Here is a 17,505-nt window from a genome sequence, read left to right as displayed (position 1 = left end):
TTAAATAGAAGTTGTGCTTTGATGTTAAAAGGAAGTAGTTCTTTTAGAAGGAACAGGTTTTCAAAATCCTTCCACATCGGCCGGATTTGCAGGACCTCTTGTGGTTAAAGCCCCGACTTGCAGTTCCACGTTTTTGCTGTGTGGTTTTTTCTCCTACAGCAGCTGTGCAGAAGGGAAGGAGAGACTTTGACTTGAAATGTCAAGCAACAATGTTAGTGAAAGGAAAAGCTGTGCTAACTGGCATCTTGTGACAAATAATAATTTACAAAATAATAATAAGCAAATAATAATAATTTTTATAATAATATTTGTAAATATTATTTGGGGATAACACAATTTTTATAATAATATTTGCAAAATAATAATAAAATAATTTTTCTGTGGATTTAAGCTTATAAGAATAAGTTGTTCTTTCTGGTCGGTGCTGCTGCACCTCAAGCATACCAGTGAAGAACCATGAAATGGAATTTTCTTACAGAGTCACAGAACCACAGAATACTCCAAGCTGGAAGGGACCCACATGGATCATCGAATTCCAGCTCCTGGCCCTGCACAGGACAGCCCCAAGAGTCACACCAAGTGCACCATGTGCTCTAATGCATCAGAAAACTGCTTTTAAAGGGCATAGCCTCACCAATTAGTATGAAAAAAAACCCCACCAAAACAAAAAACCGAAACCATGGGAAGAGCTTCTGCTATTTTAGCTGCCATTTAGCTCTGCTGTGCATCTGCCAGTGAAACCAGCTGAGAAGTGGGGCTGGCAGCTGTCCAAGCTTCTCTTCCAGCCACGTACCAGCTTCTTCTCTTGCCACCACAGCGCTGCAGGGCAGGAAGGAAGCTGTCCAAGGCCAGTGCCACAACTCCTCCTTCCCTGAGGATGTTTTTGGGGGAAGGCTCCGGCTCATGCCATCACACCATTGACCATAACAAGCACTGTGGCCCCATGGCAGGCAGGGAACAGGGTTTGGAGGGCAGTAGCTGTTGTCCCAAAATAGGTTCTTTGACTTGCTATGCGAGAGGCCAATCCACACACAGAGCTGAGGTATTTGATTTATTCACAGTTCTGCACAGAAAAGGGTGCTGGGTGGCAAAGCCACAATGCCAGCACGACAACTACCAAAACATTTAAATATTTATACATTTTAGTAAAAAACAAAGGCATTAATGTTCAGTGGCTAAAAGTTACATAGTTCTCTTGTTAATTAGTATTCTGTCTTCTGCTTATTAATGATTCTCTTGCTTCTCCTGTTAATTAGTCCCATACTCAGTCTTTTCCTTCTTTTGGGTCAGCGGGTTTCTTGGGTCAGTGAGTTGGTGAGATGGTGGTCATCATCTCCCCCTGCCAGAATTACATTTCACCCAACTGGAGCTGGTTCAGCACAGTTGCTGAGCTGTCTTTATTAGTTTCTTCCTGATCTTTGGGGTCCTGCCAAATGTCCTTGTGGCCCACAAATTCTGCATTTTTGTGTCCACTATCAGCTGCACATCCTTCTCCCCAAGCTTTGCTAACCTCCTCCGAATGGGAGATCACCTCGAGCCCTAAACCTTCACAAGGTAACCCTACCCATAAGGAATTTGTCTTTTTAACACCCGGATGTCACTCAGGGATTGCTCGTCAGCTGCTATTTCACGGGTTAAATCCCCTTTCCTGTTGATTAGGGTTGGAAGCATGCGAAGACCAGACACCACCCAACGTCCCTTCACACGGAAATTTCCAGATATTCCGCGTTTTGCACCAATTAGGGCCAACAGGGACACACGGGCCGGGCCGGTCCCTCAGCGCTTCCCGCCAAAGCTGAGGGCGGGGCGGGGCCGGGGCGGGGCCAGGCGCGCGGGTTTGGCGCGCAGGGCAGGGCGGCCCGCGCTTCCCGCCGCGGCCATGTCTCGCCAGAGCACCCTGCTCCGCTTCTTCTCCAAGGCCGCCCCGCCGGCCGGCAGCGAGCCCCGCAGAGAGCCCCGCCGCAGCCGCGCCTCGGGGGAGCGGAATGGCCTCCAGGCCGCCGGCAGCCCCCCGGGCGGAGCGGGCCGAGCGGCGGCGCGGCGCGGCGAGAACGGCGAGAAGGGCGCGGGGGGCGGCGCGGCCGCCAAGGCCCCCAGGTACCGGCGGGACGGGGGAGGCCGCGGAGCGCGGCCCGCGGGAGGGGAGGGCGGGAAGGGGAGCGGGACGGAGCTGCAGCCGGCGGAGGTCGGAGCGGGACCCTCGGGGTGTCGTTGTCGCCCCGTGTCTGCCGCAGTCCCCGCCGTTCCCTGGATGTGGTGCCCGGCCGGGCCCGCGGGGCCTGTGCTCCCGGCGGGACAGTGGGACACCTGCGGGCACGGGCCCTGCGGCCGGGTTGTGCTGTTCGTGTTTTAAATTTGCTTTGCGTGCTGTATCATAGAGGGACACGGTGGGGTGTCTGGCCCAACCTCCCTGCTCGAGCAGCGCCATCCCAGAGCACGTGGCACAGGATTGTATTCAGACAGCTTTGGGTATCCCAGTGAGGGAAACTCCACCTGCCTGGCCAGTCAGTTCCAGTGCGCAGTCACGCACACAGTCAAAAAGTTCTTCCTTGTGGTCTGGTGGAACTTTGTGCCCTTTGTCTCGTGTCCTTATGCTCGGTATTACCAAGGAAAGCCTGGCTCCATCTTCTTGTTCACCCCTCATTTAGGTATTTGTACATATTGATGAAGTCTCCTCTCAGTCATCTCTCCTTGGGCTGAACAGCCCCAGCTCCCTCAGCCTTTCCTAAGAGAGATGCTCCTTTCCCATAATAATTTTTATTGCCCTCTGCTGGACCCGCTGCAGGAGCTCCATGTCTCTCTTGTGTGAGCACCATGCTGGCTAGTGTCCCACATGTCAGCAGACTGAGTGTCACTGGTGGTTGGGCCACAGCCTGCAGGAGTGTCCCAGACATCATCTGTGGAAGTGTGGCAGTGGCTGGGGTGAAATCTGTGGGAAGGAGGAGAGAGCAAATAAAAGCTGCATCAAGTGCTTTGCAGTGCAGGTAGAGTTCTTTATTTATTCATTTTTTGTAGCCTGAGGGGTTTTTAAGTCTTACTCTTTTCTTTAGGTGCCTGGTTGAAAATTAGTTTCTACAGGAAAAGGGCATGTAGTGACAGGGCGAGAGGGAATGATTTCAAACTGAAAGAGAATAGGTCTAATTAGATATTAGGAAGAAATTCTTCACTGTGAGGTTGGTGAGGCCCTGGCACAGGGTGCCAGGAGAAGGTGTGGCTGCCCATCCCTGGAAGTGTTCAAGGCCAGGATGGATGGGGCTCTGAGCAACCTGGGATAGTGGGACATGTCCCTCTGCATGGCAGGGGGCTGGGACCAGGTGATCTTTAGGGTCCCTTTGAACCCATACCATTCCATGATAAAGCTCTGTCTCTGTAGGAATCCAGCAGAACTTGAAGGAGCAAATAGAAAAAGTTTAGGAGAAGAGTTGCTGGTGGTATGGAAGAACTGTGTAATCCAGGTTGCACCCCCTGGGAGGCTTCAAAGACCATGAGAGGGCAAAATGCTCAGCAGCAGAGTGCAGTGTCATCTACGAAGAGAGCTGTTCCAGATGTTTGTGTTCCTTAAATGCCACATTTGTTGTCTCTGCAGTGTCTCCTGTGAGTATGCTCCTGGGGACTTGGTGTGGGCCAAGATGGAAGGCTATCCCTGGTGGCCATGTCTCATATACAACCACCCCACTGAAAGAACAATAGTCAGAGGAAAAGGAAAATCCACTCGTGTCCACGTGCAGTTCTTTGATGACAGCCCTACAAGGGGTTGGATCAGTATTAAATACCTGAAGCCATATAAAGGTAAGAGGTAGAAACAAAACTGTTTGAAATGGAAATATGCCACTTGTTTTAGAATTACAAGCTTGGAATATAGGATATGTTATTCTCCATAGGGAAGGAGCAGCAAAACCAAGAGCAGAATTGAGCTTGCTTTGTGCTTTATAAGTCACAAGTTCTTGAGGGTTACAGGTACATTTGTGTTTTTACAATTCTTGAAACATAAAACACTAAGCCCTTTCATTTATTATATTAGAGCAACTAATTAAGCAAACTTAAAGCTTGCTAATGTTTGCAGATATTTCCTTTATTTCAGTATAAAAATGGTGTAAAAGCTAAATTCAGTATTTCCACTTTTAGCCCTGAAATCCCTAAAGTGTTAGGAGTGTCAAACCGAGTTTTTAAGCAGCTATTTAGGAACTGTAGTATGTCCAGAATTAAAAGACTAGACCCAGGATATTGGGTAAATAAAATTAATTCTGCTGCAGTGTCTCGTCTCAGCAGTGCAGCACTTTTGTAAATAAAATATATAACTTGAGAATTGAGTGTTGGTGAGGGCAGTGCTTGTAGTTACAGATCAGAGTTGATGTTTGTGATACTGAAGATAATAGTGAAAATCAAATGTAATCAAGAGTTAACATTTTGCATGATCTCACCATTTTAATAAACATAATCAGTTTCCCCCTTTTTTCATAATTTTAACTGTTGCTGAAAACTAACTCATTGGCTGTAAACTGTCTTGTTAGTCAGATACTTCATATGTAATAAAGTATTTCTGATGCTCTGTAGGATTTGCTTGTGTCACTGAAAAAACCTAAATTTAAATAGTTTCTCCTTTTTTACAAGTCAGAGTTCCATCTCCTGATCATGTAGCCACATTTTTGTCTCCTCTATACTTCAGTGTGCTGCACTTCAGCCATAGTTTTGAATTAAAGTGGTAATGTTATTGACAAGAGTGATAGCATAATTTATTGCAAGTAAATTGCTCCGTGGTTATATGTATCTTTCCCCAAAGTATTTGAAAACAATCAAAATATTCTGAGAGCTTGTAGTTGCACTTAGAAGCAAATACAGGTAAGGGGAATTAATCTGTTTACCAAAAGAAAATGGCCAAAGTTTAAGCACAGATCTATCACAGGAGAAGTCTTGAATGCAGAACAGAGTAAAAATATTTAAAATGTGTTTTGTTTGAATTTAAAGCAGATAGGTGTCTTTATATACAAAGGAAGAGTCTTAGACTCTTTGGGTAAGAAAATGGATAAGTTTCTTGGTTGTGTTATTTTTTTGTACCTGAGTAAATGCAGGCAGCACAGGGCCAGACCTGTAACAGGTGGGCATGAAGAAGTGGAGGTGCATAGCAGTTGGCTAGGTGAATATGCAGGTATTGCACTCTTGAGTGTGCAGCTCAATTATATGAGAAGATTTTTCTTCTGACGTTGTTCAGTTGCATTTAATATTAATGCAAAATATTTTTAGACTGCCTCATCGCATTTGGAAAACCAAAAGGGAGATCTGGATTGTTAATGTGTTGCCTTCGTGCTCTAGAAGCAGCTACTTGTAACTCTCCACTTTGCTACTGCAAACTGGGAGTTGATTGTGGGTAAGAATTTTGTTTGAGTTGTTTCTGGGGTATTTGCTCTCCTCCAAGTCGGCTGCCTTTGTCTGCCACTAGTGTAGAGCTGAAGCTTCAGTCAGTAGTGGTGGATGGCGGGATTCACAAGAGTGGGGAAAAGGACCTGAAATCTGTCTGTAGATTGGTTGGCTTTGGGTTTGTGCTGTGTGCAGGTGGTGGCAGGAGGGGCTGTGCAGGAGGAGGAGCGGATGGAGCAGTTATTAATAGCAGGCTTTGTTCTCTGCCCTGCAGTGGCAGGCTGAGTGGCCAGCGTGATTGGCCATCAGCTAATCTGGCTAATGGGCTGGGGCTGGGTGCCTGGCTGCACTCAGAGCAGCAGTTCGGAGGCCAGCAGGTCTCCGAGGTTTGAGGTCTCTGCCGTAGGTGGCTTGTGCCTAGAAAGTGAAGATAACTCTGGTTGAACTTTCCTGTCATTGCTAAGACAGCCCTGTGGTCTCAGTCAGGTCTGTCTGCTGCGCTGCCAGTGTTAAATTCGGTACTAACTACAGTCAGTGTGAGTCAGAGCTCAGCCTAGGAGTGCTCACATGTGCTAATGAGTTACAGAATTAGAAGCAATTCTTCCAAGTGTTCATGCAGGTAGGCATTTCATTTGTGAGTGTGTATACTTTCCCCAGGGGTAGTTCATCAGGATGAAGGAGTGATAGATTGCTGTATTTAAGATGTGGTGGGAATGAGTGGTAGCAGCACAGAGGTTTAGTTATCTGAATATGAATGCTAGTTGTCTGAATACATTTCAGAGTGAACTAGGAACACTGGCTAAATGCTAGACTTAACAAATGTTAAGTCTAGCATTTAGCATTTGTTCTTAACAAATCTGTGTTTTTTACAGGTTCATCAGATGGGGAGACGATGAAGGGAGGTATGTTTTACAGCACAAAGCCTGAAATTAAAAGAGCCATGGTACTGGCAGATGATGCCATGAGCAAAGATAAAACCAAGAGGCTTGAGCTGGCAGTATGCAATGAGCCTTCAGACACAGAGGAGGAAGAGGAGGAAATAGAGGTAAAATATTTCTTAATTGCTGTCATTTACAGAAATATTGCTAGAACTTAGAAGCTGTGACTTGGAGCTAAGCATGGAATATCCTGCAGTTCTCTGGTACAGTAATCACAGCTTATCTCCTTGTTAATCTTGCACACATATGTATCCATTTGTCTTTTTTTGTACTGCTTCTGTGTTGTCAGGTCATATGCTGGTCTGTCATCTTTTCTAGTTGGAAAGACAAGTCTCTTTGGTGTTCTGTATGGTAAGGACTGACCTCAGAATCTGCTTAACTTCTCTGACTCTCTTCACTCGTCACTCCCTGATGACCTACTTTTTCACCCAGAAATGGTTTTTTCTGATGTATCATTTTATCTGCTCTATCTGCTAGTCATAGTCCAAGTTGCCCTAAGTTTGATCTGGAGTTTTAGTGTGTCTTAATATATAAATTTATAGCTTTTTAACTGTTCATCTAAGGCATTAAATTGAATTTTTGGAGCCCACTCTCATCTTGTGGAGTAGCACTAAAATACCAGTTCTTGCACTGTTAACAGCAGTCTTGGTGGAGTAACTAAAAGGTGATGATTTATTGTATTGTATTTGTGTTGTGTTGATTCAGCTATTATTTCAGTAGCACCATATGCCTTGGAATAGTTTTCTTCGGAGAGGAATGGTGTGAGGAAACTGTCAGTGGGATGGTGTTTCCCTTAGCTCATCTACTCAGTCTCCTGTGTGACAGTGCCCTGAGGGACAGGTGCCACTCCAGGCATTGTGTTAGGTGCAGTGGCACTTTGTACTCACTACAGTCCCTCCACTGCTGGTTTTCCATTAAAGTTTGAGGCTGAAAAGGCAAATAGTGGAGTTGCTTTTCTTTCTCTTACATGTGTCATATTCTTTTTTGTGTAGTCTTTGTTCATCAGCATCACATATGCACAATAATGAATGAGTCTTTAATGAACACAAATAAGAGTAATTATGCCACTGGCCAGTAGCAGTTACTTATCCAGAAAAAACCTGGGTTCTGTTAAGGTAGATGGAATTGGCTGTGGCTCTGCTGTCTCTTGCTTGAAGTGTCATAGGTACTGCGTTATTGCGCATTCTTGCACTTCTTTATGCAGCAGTATCTTTGTAGCCAGAATTATCCACAGACAAAATAATTTATTTTTCCAGGAGATGAGTGAAAATGCATCAAGCAACAGTGAGGACTGCAATAGTGAGGAGGATGTGAAAAGCAATAAGCGAGTGATGAGCAGGGAAAGAGCCGTAAAAGCCAAGAGAAGGAGAGTGTTGGATTCTGACAGTGACCACGATGGCTCTGATGTGGAGTTCAAGCCTGATGGGAAAGATGCAGCAAGCAGTGAGGAAGCCAGTAGTGGGGTGGATGAAAATGAGTCTTCTGACACGGAGACAGAGGCAGAGAGTGTTGCAGAGAGCCCCGTAAAAGTCCCTTCTAAACGAAAGAGAAGAGAGGTGAAAAAGCCTGCTAAAAGGAGTAGCTTGGGAAATGAATGTTCTGAAACACCCAAAAGAGCAGCAACAGTCTCTTCAGAAGCCAAGTCTAAGCTGACATCCTTTGCAGCACCTGAAAGTTTTGAATCTCAAGCAAATGCTTGCAGTGGAGGCACTGGTGGCTTCTCAGTGTGGGAGCATGAAAAGCTTGACTGGCTGCAAGAAGGGAAGAGGAGAGATGCGCACAGGAGGCGTCAGGGTGACCCTGATTACGACCCCTGTACTCTGTACGTGCCCGAGGATTACCTCAACAAGTGCACGCCGGGCGTGCGGAGGTGGTGGCAGCTCAAAAGCCAAAACTTTGACGCTGTGATTTGCTACAAGGTTGGAAAGTTCTATGAGTTGTATCACATGGACGCAGTCACTGGCGTCAACGAGCTGGGCCTGATCTTTATGAAGGGCACCTGGGCCCACTCGGGTTTTCCAGAAACTGCGTTCGGCCGGTTCTCCGATGTCCTGGTGCAGAAGGGCTACAAGGTGGCGCGCGTGGAGCAGACGGAAACGCCCGAAATGATGGAAGCGCGCTGCAAGTCCACGGGCCACTCCAGCAGGTTTGACAAGGTGGTGCGCCGGGAGATCTGCAGGATCATCACCAAGGGAACCCAGACCTACAGCGTCATGGACTGCGACCCCTCTGAGAACAACAGCAAGTTCCTGCTGTGCGTGAAGGAGAAGGAGGACTCGGCCGGCACGCGCGTCTACGGAGTCTGCTTCGTCGACACCTCCATGGGCAAGTTCCACGTTGGCCAGTTCCCAGACGACCGCCACTGCTCCAGGTTTAGGACTTTGGTAGCTCACTACACCCCTGTGCAGGTGCTGTTTGAGAAGGGCAACCTGTCTGTGGACACACAGAAGATACTGAAGGGCTCGCTTGTTTCTTGCATTCAGGAAGGGCTGACCTCGGGTTCCCAGTTCTGGAATGCATCTAAAACACTAAAAGTCCTTCTTGAGGAAGGATATTTCAAGGAGAAGCAGAATTCTGAAAATGGATGTTCTCTGCCCTCTGTAATCAAATCTCTGACTTCAGAGAGTGACTCCCTGGGATTAACTCCTGGTGAAAACAGTGAGTTAGCTTTGTCAGCTCTTGGGGGATGTGTCTTCTATCTCAAAAAATGTCTGATTGATCAGGAGCTGTTATCACAGGCAAACTTTGAGGAATACGTCCCTGTGGATATTGCTACTGTCAAAACCATGAGTTCAAGTAGTTTGTTTAGCAGAACTGGCCAGCGGATGGTGCTGGATGGAGTCACCCTGATGAACTTGGAAGTCCTGCAGAATGGAACCAATGGAAGCACAGAAGGTACTTTGTTGGAAAGGATTGATTCTTGCTGTACACCATTCGGGAAGCGACTCCTGAAACAGTGGCTCTGCGCTCCGCTTTGTAATCCTAAATCCATCAATGATCGTTTGGATGCTGTCGAGGACCTCTTGGCAGTGCCAGATAAAATGTCTGAAGTCAGTGAGTACCTCAAGAAACTGCCTGATCTTGAAAGACTGCTCAGCAAAATTCACAGCATTGGGTCACCACTCAAAAGTCAGAACCATCCTGACAGCAGGGCCATCTTCTATGAAGAACTCAAATACAGCAAAAAAAAAATTGCTGACTTTCTGTCTACCCTGGAGGGATTCAAAGTCATGAATGAAATTGTCGAATTCATGGAGGAGTTTGCCGATGACTTCAAATCCAGAGTCCTGAAGCAGCTGGTCACCCGCAAAGCCAAAAATCCTGATGGCCGCTTCCCAGACTTGAGTGCAGAGCTCACAAGGTGGGACACTGCCTTTGATCACAACCAGGCTCGGAAGACAGGAGTGATTACCCCCAAGCTGGGTTTTGACCCCGATTATGACGGAGCACTAGAGGATATCAGAGCTCTCGAGGGGGATCTTCGGAAGTACCTGGATAAGCAACGCAAGCTGCTTGGGTCCAAATACGTGCAGTACTGGGGGACAGGCAAGAACCGGTACCAGATGGAGATCCCAGAAAGTGTCATATCCCGTAACCTGCCTGAGGAATACGAGCTGAGGTCGAGCAGGAAGGGCTACAAGCGCTACTGGACCAAGGAGATCGAGAAGATGCTGGGTGCCATGGTGAACGCCGAGGAGCGCCGCGACGCCGCCCTCAAGGACTGCATGAGGCGCCTCTTCTACAACTTCGACAAGAACAGCAAGGACTGGCAGACAGCTGTGGAGTGCATTGCTGTGCTGGGTAAGGGCTTTGCTTCCTTCTGACACGGTAAAACTACCCCTGTGCTGATGAAATCTGATCTGGGGAAGCTCGATGCCAGCTCTCGACTTGTCGTTTGAAAGCTCTTGATTGTGGTAAGGGCTTTGATAATTAGCGGTGATTCCCTGTTTCCTTCCTGTTGGTAAATAGCAGGACAGTTGCTGGGCCTTGTGGTGTTTGCAAGCTATTTATTCATTCCTGTTGCACGGTTGTAGATGTGCAGCCAAGTGTTTCTCCCAGTTCAGTGTAGCCTGGTGGGCCTCACTCCTTCCAGAGCCTTGTGTGTGGATTAGTGGCTTCTTATTAAATGGAGCTATAAAAATCTAACCTGGTAAGTTTTTTTTCTGTCTGAGCAGGATGCTTTCTGACCATCCTTTAAAAACAAAAGTGCTCAGTGTCGAGCCTTGAAGAAGGTAGTCCACTAAGAAGGCTTCCCCAAATTGTCCTTAAAATTCTGGGATAGAACAGTCTCCTGTATTCCTTTCTCAGGACTGGCATACTTCTCTCCTGTGGATTTTCTGCTAAGATGAGGCACTCTGGGATGTCTTTGTTCCAGGGAAAAATGAAAGCACTCTCTGAATGCCACTAGAGCAGAAAAGGGAGGGCAGGCAGGGGGTGTTGGCTGGGAATGGATTTGCTGGGAGAGCTGGGAAGCAGTCACATCAGCTACACCACAGCTCCAGGCAAGTGCTGAATTGGTTCCCAGCAGAGAGGAATTCAGTGTCCAGGCTCAGCTGTAATGTGTGTACATAAAGCCTCTAAAATCATGAACAGTCTCATTGTGTAGGTGATCAGCTTTTAGAACCTTGGGGCTCAGCTAACTGAAGGGTCTTGTGCTGCTGTTTCCTGCTGGACACACAGAGTTTTAATATTTATACAGTTTTCCTCTGGCAGCTTTCAAGCAGAATTAGGATTCTGCACAAAGTAATTCACTGTCACAGAAGCTGATTTCCTTCTTACTTGTTCTAAATTAAAAACCAATGCAATAAAGTAGTATGTTATACATGAACTTTTGAAATGAAATTATGTGGATTTTAAAGACTTGTGAACTAAAAAAAACTATATGGGAGCATTTTTATCATGACATCTAGAAAATCTGGAAGGAATGAGGAAAGACCCTGTAAATATTCCCACCTTTTACTTGTTCTGGAGTCCTTCATGGGTGTTTCCCTTGTGAGGAAAATGGAATAAAATAGAAAATTGTTTCTACAAAATTGCTGTTCAATGAGTAAATGAATTCCAGTGTATGAAGAAGTTTGAAAGTGTGACTGACTGGAATTTCTCTTAATTTTCTAGATGTCTTGATGTCCCTTGCTCACTACAGTCAAGGTGGTGATGGACCTCTGTGCCGACCTGTAATCGTGCTGCCTACGGATAATGCTCCTCCCTTCCTGGAACTTAGAAATTCCCGCCATCCATGCATCACAAAAACTTTCTTTGGGGATGATTTTATTCCCAACGACATCGTGATAGGCATCAAGGATGAAGGCAGCAGCAGTGAGGCCTCCTGTGTGCTGGTAACTGGCCCCAACATGGGTGGCAAATCTACGCTCATGAGACAGGTGATTGTCCTGTGTCCCAGGGTACCTCTGGGGTTTGGCTAAGGGAATTACAGGGCCTGGGTGTCACAGGAGGTCACAGAAGTGGCCTTCAGGGTGTGCAGCAATTGCACAGGCTGTAGAAAGTGCTCACGTTCAGAGAGATTTTCTGCTTTAGGGAGGGATAAGTTTTATTTGTCCTAGGAGAGTTGGTTGGGAAGAAGCAATAGAGTACCTTTTATGTTTTTCAAGTGACTTACCCAGCACTTGGCATCAGCTGGCAAAAGGTGCTTCTGCAGGTTGAAGAAGATGAAACTACAAATCAGCAGGGAGGTTGCTTTATAAACACTGCTTGCTGTGATAATTTGTGTTTTGAAGGCTTTCAGAGTAGTTCAGTCCTGCCAGAGATAACGCTGCTGCAGCCTGGAGCTGTTAAAGCAGTGGGAAGCTTTATGTACTCCAGTCCCTGTTTTAGGGGAAGCACAGCTTCATGCCCTCATCCTGTGTGTGGAACTGAAGCTACAAGCACCAGTGCCGATGTGAATGTCCCTGTTTGCTGTGCAGGCTGGTCTCCTGGTGATCATGGCCCAGCTGGGGTGCTACGTGCCCGCAGAAGCCTGCAGGCTCACGCCCATCGACCGCGTGTTCACGCGGCTCGGCGCCTCCGACAGGATCATGGCCGGTGAGTGCCTGACACACAGCTGCACTGAGGGCTGCTGCACCAACCTTCTGCTCTTGCTGCAAGTGGCAAGCTGGAAAGGGGACAGTATTTTGCAGGGAGGGCTGTGCACTCTTGTTCAGAGTGGAGACAGGATTGTACTTAGGCTTTATTTTTTCATGTGTGCGTCCGTGTCATTTTTGACAGACTCACAGGATCAATTCCTAATGAATTTTAATATTAAAACCCTAACTCCCAGCTGGATGCAAGTCTGAGGAATATCTTTTTTTAGAATTGATTATATTCTACTCTCACTGACACCTTTTTGTAAGTGTTCTGAAGTAGGACAGTGATGCTGGGGCAGCTGTTGCACAGGAGTTGTTTTTGTACCTTCCTGCAAGGACTAGAGAAGTCCATTGTTTCAATCAGAATGCCTTGTGTTTGAAATCTGATTTCTTCTCATGAGCAAGAGAAGCAGATGTCCTTTTTGGAAGCAGTAGTTGACAGTTCTTGGAGTATTTTGTTCCTTTAATAGAGAGGAAGACACAAGTGGAGGATGACACGACAAGTGGAATGGTCAAGTCTGCCAGTGGTGATGGGCAAAGTGCCACTGGGCTAGAAAAATAAAAGGATTGTTGTGGTAAGAGTAGTATCACTGCTCATTAAGGAGGGCACAGGTTTTCTGTGATCTCTCTGCTGAAAAATTTGGGTCAGTGAATATGAAAGGAGTTAAGCCCACTGAACTTGTTGCACAGAAGGAATTTGGAAATGAATCATTCCAAGTTCTTAATTAAAAAAAATATTTACACTTCCCCAAATCAAGGCTTTTCTTCTCAGCTAGAGAATGTTATTAAGGCTTTCTTTGCCCAGCTTGTCTCCATTTTGTTTAATTTCAGTACAAGAAGGAATCAAGTGTGGAAGAATACTTAAATGCTTATGGTAGAGATGAGAAGGGCCCTTCCTTTATGAGAGATGGTCTAGCAAAATGTAGCACTTTCAATTTTTTTTTTAATTAACTGAGGACTGTACTTCTGACATTTCACATTGTGAGGAAGGTGAACACTGCAAAGAACAAATTTTGAAATCTGTTCTTGATGCATGTTTGCACACTGTAGATGGGAAAGCACAGAAAAAGTTGTTCCATGGCAGTCACTTCGTAATGGATGCCAGCAGGACTTTTATGAAGTTAATTTTTTCAGTAATAAAATTTTAGGGCTTTATTTTCTGAAGAGAATAAATGGTGGTTCTTAAATATTGTTGAAAATGTTAAATCCTGGTAATTTCTTTAAATAAATGCAGAAAATCAGGATTGGTGGACGCTGCTTAATAATTCATGTTAGAAAACTTATGTTAGAGCAAAGCAATGCTCATGAAGCATGAGTACAGGAAATACGTGCTTGCCTTTAATGGAATAAATTGCATTAATTGCTGCTACTTGTGATTATTTGTAATGATCTCCACACAAAGAACAAGTAAATCCTGACTTTGTAAGTGTGGGTTTATCATGTGGAAGGGTGTGAATAATTGTGTACTTCTGCTCATAATCTGCTAAAACCAATTTCAGGTGTAAATTTCAGGCTTTGTATTATCTGGGTTGCTGAAACTCCCATGAGATGCTTGAGCCTTAGCAGCAGAATATTGCTTTTGTCATACATCATTCAAGGAGAGAACATACAAATAAAGCCTTTATTATCCAAAGAGTTCCCTCCTGACATTACAACCAAACCAGTAATTCCAGTCTCAGTCTTTGATTTTCTGCCTTTTTTTTTTTTTTCTGGAAAGCCACAAACACCTTCAGCCTGTCCTGTGCATTCAGAGCAAGAAAGGGACACAAATTCTCCCCATTGTAGCCTTTGTGCCCTTCTTTTTGTCCAGCTGTTACTTTTGATGGTGCTATTAAGAGTAAGTAGGTGTGTTGGCCTGAAAACGTAATTAATTGTGCTTGTGTTTATACCTGTACTCTCAAGGAACCAGAACTTGTTTTTTCTGGCAAATGGAAACCTGCTGTTTTCACACTGGAAAAAAAGTGTCATGTTTTTGTTCATCTTCAGTTTACTGTTGAGTTTCACTTTAGCTTAACCAAGATTCTAGTGCAGATTAAATGAGGTTTTAGTTGTGGTTCTCAGATCTTTGACTATTTCATGGCTTTTTTTTTTTTTGTAATTTCCTTTAAAGGTGAAAGTACCTTCTTTGTCGAATTGAGCGAGACTTCCAGCATTCTGCAGCATGCAACAGAGCATTCCCTTGTTCTCGTGGATGAACTGGGTAATTAGACTATTTTGTAATAGATGGAAGCTAAATCTGAGGGATGAAAGACTGGCTGCAAGGTTTTTGGGCTGTCTGAATGGCAGCCAAGTACACAGGGCCAGTTTCATTGTAATGATGCTGGTGTTTAACTGGTGCCTCAGCCTCTCTAACATGAACATATCTTGGGTGCCCTGGGAACTCATCACCACCTCCCACCCCCAGTCATTATTACCCTATTTCCAGCTGTGGTTTCCTGCTTTTGCTTTGCATAATTACTTGCAGCAAACCTCAGGAGAGCAGAAACATCTTTTTTTCTGCAGTGCAGCAGAGGGTGATTGTTATGGGGCCAACACCCAGGTCACCTTCACCCCTCACTGCTGTTTGTTTGTCTGGCACACAGCGGGGAGGGGAACAAACAAACACTACAAATGCATTGCTGCATTTGTCTGTAGCGTGTCTGTCTGTCCAGCAGCACGTGAACTGTGGGCTGACTTTGCTGTGTCCCTTGTGCTCCCAAGTGTGCCAAAGCAATCCCGTTGTGTCCCCAGGCAGAGGCACGGCCACGTTTGACGGAACAGCCATAGCGAGCGCGGTGGTGGAGGAGCTGGCCGAGAGGATCCGGTGCCGGACGCTGTTCTCCACTCACTACCACTCCCTGGTGGAGGACTATTCCCACTGCGGGGCCGTGCGCCTGGGCCACATGGTAGGGGTGTGGGGATGGGCTTTTCCCTGCTGGGATTTCTCCTGCTTTTTTGTGCTCTTCTGCCCCGAGAAACGGGTGTTTTGGGAACAGGACATGATGTCCCATGCATTTCTTAGGCTGCAGGTCAATGTTGCAAACTCTTTAACTTGTGACTTGCTCTTCCCAGGCATGCATGGTTGAAAATGAGAGTGAGGATCCGAGCCAGGAAACAATTACGTTCCTGTACAAGTTCATTGAAGGAGCCTGCCCAAAGAGCTACGGCTTCAACGCAGCAAGACTTGCAGATATTCCAGAGGAAGTCATTCAGAAGGGGCACAGAAAAGCCAAAGAGTTTGAAAAAACAACCATCTCACTCAGAATATTTAGGTAGGGCCCTGGATTTCTGTACCTAAGTTGCAATTGGCTTACAGGAGCCTATTTTAATATTTGGGCAGTGGCTTTTGCTCAGTCACAGCACGAAGGGCAGTTTAACTACTTTTGTGAACATCAGATGTTCACAGGGAGGGAGGGAGGTACTATGGGAGGGCAGAGATGATAAGCAGCATTTTAAGCCTTGGATCACTGTGCCAGTCTGAATTTGCACACAGAGGTGCTGGGGGGGTGCTGCTGGCAGCCTTTACACCAGGCCCAGCATCCATGTCTCCTAAAGCAACAGCTTTAGGAGGAGGAATGGCAGTCTGAAGCTCTGGCCCTCAGTGTGTGTGTCAGTAAAGGTGGTTATTTCCCTCAGGTACCTGTGCCAGGTGGTGGATGGAGCAGCCTGTGATGCAAACGCGGTTCGGAAACTCACGGCGATGATCGACCGGCTTTAGGAACTCGCACAGGTTTCTCAAGAAGGTGGGAGCAGACAACATTATGATCTAATAAACTTTATTTTTTAAAAATGACCATTTTTCCATTGTCTTTCCTAGGAAATTAAACCCTTTAATTCATACCTACCCTCTACATAATGGTTATTGAGTACTCCACAATATATTAAGTCTAGATGTTATGGTACATGCATACACTTTCAGGCTGTTGATTACCCACTGTCACCAATACACATAAATGGAAAAAAGCTATGAAACTGTATAGGGCTGTATATATACTTGTCTCAGCTTCATTAGAGCAGGAAATTGCTGTGATTTCCAGCAGGTTATGTAAGTAATGTCCAGACTGTTCAAAAAAAACTATGAACAGAGTAAAAGTACAAGACTGTTTTGAGGAGACTTTCTACTGCGTACTTTAAAACATAGTAAAACTTCTTTCACAAAACTTAGTTACATGGGTACTTTGTTTTATAGTGCATTATAGTCTAGGAAGTCTCATTAAAACACTCGCTTTTCTTTCTTTTGTTAGGGTGGTTTGAGTACAGACTATTGCTGGGGCAGGGGAGGAGATTATTCTAACTTCAGAGGACACCAGAAAAATTGCTGGATATAATTTAAGATTAGTGTTTTCTCTTTCATAGAAAGAACGTACATACTGGGACATGAGTACAGTTACAGCAAGTCTAGGTGTGCTAACAAAACAGGACACATTCAAGTACAATAAGATTTTTTGCTTGAAATTAGAAACAAACTACATGAGATTAAAGCATTAAAATCATATTTCTCAATCTGAATAAATGTTAAAAAATCAAAAGAAATGCAGAAGTGCTAGCTCACATTTTTACCATGTTACAAAAGCGATTGGTACCCATGTCCATAAAGGCAGCAACAAAGAATGCTGCTTGTCTACAGAATAGTACTACTGCAAATTGGACTGCGTTTCAATGCTACTTGTAAAAACACCAGCTCTCAGAAGTTGGTATCTGTACAAAATTGCAGCTTATTTTTCTTCACTTCTGTCCCTTCAAAGTCTTTGTTTACACAGTAATGCTAAAACGCCCAGTTCTGTTATCCTGAGTCAACATATTGCCACTTTCTTTTTTGGTAGGTTGAGCTCCATAGTGTCAACACCTCACACATCCGCTTTAATACAGTCTCTTTCTGCAGAAATGGGCAAGTGTAACTTCCTCCAAAAAAAAAGTTTTAATAGTTATGATATTAGAATGGCAGGACTTTGTTTCTGAAAAGGAATTCAGTTGTGCTGCAATGTATTAGATTCTATAGGTGGAGCAGAGTCATATAGTGTATCTGTATCGTGTGTAGGCTCTCCGGCGAGCGTACAAGGATTGGACAGTGTTCCAGCACCACAGTCACAGAAAAACCTACAACACAGAGAGACAGCTCTTAGTGGCCATGCCCTCCTGCTCTGGGAGCAGCC

At 45.3% G+C, this 17,505-nt stretch overlaps 2 protein-coding genes across 3 annotated transcripts in view; one reads left to right on the top strand and one right to left on the bottom strand.

Annotated features, from left to right (window-relative positions):
* Positions 1-1,859: 1,859 nt before the first annotated feature.
* On the top strand, positions 1,860-16,142 carry MSH6 (mutS homolog 6). Its single transcript, XM_041489429.1, has 10 exons — positions 1,860-2,097; positions 3,587-3,789; positions 6,228-6,400; positions 7,550-10,094; positions 11,409-11,674; positions 12,215-12,332; positions 14,484-14,573; positions 15,104-15,258; positions 15,425-15,624; positions 15,989-16,142. The coding sequence occupies exons 1-10, from the start codon at positions 1,880-1,882 to the stop codon at positions 16,068-16,070; spliced, it is 4,050 nt and encodes a 1,349-aa protein (XP_041345363.1). The 5' UTR covers positions 1,860-1,879; the 3' UTR covers positions 16,071-16,142.
* FBXO11 (F-box protein 11) overlaps positions 16,112-17,505 on the bottom strand; it is a 70,855-nt gene continuing 69,461 nt past the window's right edge. For both annotated transcript variants that reach the window (XM_041489430.1, XM_041489431.1), the window contains exon 23: positions 16,112-17,449. In XM_041489430.1, coding sequence (XP_041345364.1) covers positions 17,320-17,449 — 130 coding nt within the window. In that variant the 3' untranslated portion in view covers positions 16,112-17,319. The remainder of the gene's footprint in view (positions 17,450-17,505) is intronic.

The sequence above is a fragment of the Pyrgilauda ruficollis genome, unplaced genomic scaffold, assembly GCF_017590135.1.
Source record: "Pyrgilauda ruficollis isolate IOZ18807 unplaced genomic scaffold, ASM1759013v1 scaffold93, whole genome shotgun sequence".
Taxonomy (NCBI): domain Eukaryota; kingdom Metazoa; phylum Chordata; class Aves; order Passeriformes; family Passeridae; genus Pyrgilauda; species Pyrgilauda ruficollis.
Note: the sequence above shows the minus strand (reverse complement) of the source record. Positions and strands in the feature narration are given on the sequence as shown.